General features: G+C 47.7%; 1 protein-coding gene across 1 annotated transcript in view; it reads right to left on the bottom strand.

Moving 5' to 3' along the window:
• The window catches only part of TARDBP (TAR DNA binding protein), a 4,952-nt gene extending 1,735 nt beyond the window's left edge, over positions 1–3,217 (bottom strand). Inside the window, exons 1-5 of the mRNA XM_008945311.1 lie at positions 2,971–3,217; positions 2,274–2,437; positions 1,450–1,590; positions 602–772; positions 105–222 (exon numbers count right to left, since the gene is read on the bottom strand). Of these exons, the coding sequence (XP_008943559.1) occupies positions 105–222; positions 602–772; positions 1,450–1,590; positions 2,274–2,437; positions 2,971–3,208 (832 nt within the window). The 5' untranslated portion in view covers positions 3,209–3,217. The remainder of the gene's footprint in view (positions 1–104; positions 223–601; positions 773–1,449; positions 1,591–2,273; positions 2,438–2,970) is intronic.
• Positions 3,218–3,224: the final 7 nt, after the last annotated feature.

Here is a 3,224-nt window from a genome sequence, read left to right as displayed (position 1 = left end):
GTTCATCCCCCCGCCCATGTTGCTGCCCTGGTTGTTACCCAGGCCTCCCCCGCCTCCTCTGCTGTTGCCAAACCCCCCTTGGTTCCCAAAGCCTCCCGGATTACCGCCAAACCTTCCGCCTCTCTCTAACTGCCTATTGCTATTGTGCTTAGGTTCAGCATTGGATATATGTACGCTGATTCCTTTAATGATCAAGTCCTCTCCACAAAGAGACTGGGCAACCTATAAGAAATAAGGGATTGATTAAATGTACGTTAGACTTCCGCTTTTTAAACGTTAGCAGTACAAGACAAACAAAATCCCTCATCACTCTGAGCAGATATTTAACCTGCAAAGGAAGCATACGCATATACTTAATCCAATTTTATCTTCATCTTCCCTACGACACTATCTGCAGCACAAAACCTGCCTGTACAACAGCGTCTGGAGAGTGTCACCTTAGACAATTCAACACAGCAAATCAAGCTAATGCCCCTGGAATCCTCAACACAGTGGACAAGTCACGTACGTGTTCTGTGTGTATACCAGAACCACTTTATCGAGCTACTGAAATGTAGGCTGGCTAAATCTAAATAGGAAGTTAAAATACTTTAAGACGTACCTGATCATCTGCAAATGTAACAAAAGCAAAAGCCCGGAAGGGTTTAGGAATGAAGACATCTACCACTTCTCCATACTGGGCAAAGAACTGCCGGAGCTCATCTGCCGTCATGTCCTCAGTGCAGCGCCCAACAAACACTTTTCTGCTGCGCAAAGGCTCGTCAGGACTTTGCTGGAGAGAGTTGAAGAAAATGAAGAAAAAATCATTAAAAAAAAAAAAAAAAAAGACTGTTCTTGAGAACGGAATTCCATTATGAGACAGCCCTCTTTGGTCTAGCCTGTTCTGAGGACTGAGATCAAGAAAGTCTGAGATTGTAAGTGAAAAGACTCAAAAAAGTTTTTTCAGAGAACATGCCTGCACCCTGGCACAGGTGGAGAGGAGTCACAGGAAAGTGAAGATGGGAGCAATTCATGAGGACAGTGACGAGGCCACTGCTACAGGAGGCTTTTTAGTGTATTAACTGTGTATGTACACATAGAAAGGAGACAGAAGTGCCAAGGTTCCATTTGGAATGCAAATGGACTCATTCTGACCTTCCCCAGCTTAGCTCTTCCTCCTGCTTTATTCTCCAGACAAGTTAAGTATGTACTGCTGGACATTAAAACACATTATTTTCATATTTCCACCTGTACTCAATTCCCTCATATAACCAGCTCTTCTCCCAGCACTTGTTCCCTTCCTGCTCTCATCTTCTCCGTATTTTCCTTCCCTCTCTCCCTTGTCCTGCCCATTCATGGACTAAAGCACATCCAAGAGCAGATTACTGGTCTGTTCATCTGCTTACCTGACACAGTCGCTAAAAGCACGCTCTGAATGTTTGGTAAAACTACCAATAAACATGGAAGTACCTTAGAATTGGGAAGTTTACAGTCACACCATCTTCCGTCTATCATGTGCCGCTGAGACATGACTTTCACCTGGGTTTCATAATCCGTAAACCGAACAAAACCAAAGCCTTTCGAGTGGCCAGTTTTAATATCCTTCTTAACCTAAGGGGGGAAAAAAAAAGACTTCTAAAGTTTCAATTCTCTCACTGTATGTGGCTGCCTTTTCTTATAAAAATGGCCGTGATGACATAGCTGGAGCAGCTGCACAGTGTGAGCAGTGATGGGGCAAACACGTGTAGCTGCACACAGGAGGCACACAACCAACAGGAGGTCAGGGGTGAGCCAGGTGTACCCCGATCCCCTTCTGGGAGGGCAACAGCATCGCCCACAAGGACAGAGGAAACCAAAGAGCAGGTCTGTCTTGTCACTTCTGCCCTCAGAGAGCCCGCGTGCCTGGCGGGGCCCCTCGGGCCGTGGAGGTTGAGGCAGCCCCACCCATCACCCCGCGGTGCCGCCGACCGAGCACCCGGCACGGGCAGTGCCCACACAGACACGACCCTGGCACAGAGCAGCTGGTGCCACACACACACACAGCCACCTGCAGCTCTGTAACACACACGGACACAGGCACCCGTTCACCCTCAACAACCAGTAACAGAGCTGTAAATGAAACTGGTCTGCGTGAGCTGCTGCTCTGAAACACTCATGCAACAGAACACAGCCAAGGAAGAGACTCACAGCTTCACATCTCCGGGTTCACCCAGCCCTGTTTGGTTCGGGGGCTTTGTCAGAGGGCTGATTTCTACTCAACATCCCCCCTTACTTGAGCTGCAAAAGGATTTTACCTGCACCATCAGGACTTCTCCAAATGTACTGAAATACTCCTTCAAGTCTTGTTCAGTGGTTTTCCAGGGGAGACCCAGGACTATTAAATCTGAAGTCTTCTGCACTGCTCGTTTCACTTTCACAGCTGACGATGCATCCGTTTCATCCATTTTTCTCTTATTATCTGAACAGGAAGAAGTAGGTTAGCCAGCACCCTCAACTCTGGGAACTGCTTCCACTGATCAGACACAGCACAGTACAAAATCATAGACTACAACGAGAAAAAGGACTACAAAAGCCATGTTCCAGCTGCTGGGAGTTTAGCATCAGAATACACATCCAACTGCCTGCAAGTATGAGGAGAGAAGGAAGAACAGTCTAAGCATAATTCTTCCTTCAAAATGCAGTCTGAGTGAGTGAGCTCTGTGCTCGTTTTCTAAAGTATTATCCAGTTACATCCACAGTCCTGTAAGGATGTGGAGGAAATGGGAATTTTTAACAAGAACACTTCATTAGCAATTTACTCCATTTTTGTTTTGTTTTATTTTTTTTTAGGAGGAGGGTAGGACAGGGTTGTCAGGCCCCCTTTTTTTTTCTAGCTCAGAAGATTCAACAGTAATATTGTTGCCATGTTAAATTAGCAGCGACTCCCACCCACCGAACTCTTGACTGAAAAGGCAAACTTGTAAAAGAAAAGCCGAGGGAAGGAAGACAAACCTTTGGGATAATTGACAACATAGACGAGGTTTCCCCAGCCGGCCTCGGGCGCATGCAGGATGCCTTCCACCAGCCGGACCCCCCTCATGCACTGCGACACCGGGTTGCGGTAGCGCAGCCCGCACGCCCCGGGGAACTGGGCGGTCACCGTTGACAGCAGCACGGTGCCGTCATCCTCCGAGGGGATCTCGATGGGCTCGTCGTTCTCATCCTCCGTCACCCGGATATACTCCGACATCTTTGCTGAGGTCACT

Source organism: Merops nubicus, unplaced genomic scaffold, assembly GCF_000691845.1.
Source record: "Merops nubicus isolate BGI_N331 unplaced genomic scaffold, ASM69184v1 scaffold28418, whole genome shotgun sequence".
NCBI classification, from domain to species: Eukaryota; Metazoa; Chordata; class Aves; order Coraciiformes; family Meropidae; genus Merops; species Merops nubicus.
This window is presented reverse-complemented; position numbering and strand designations above follow the sequence as displayed.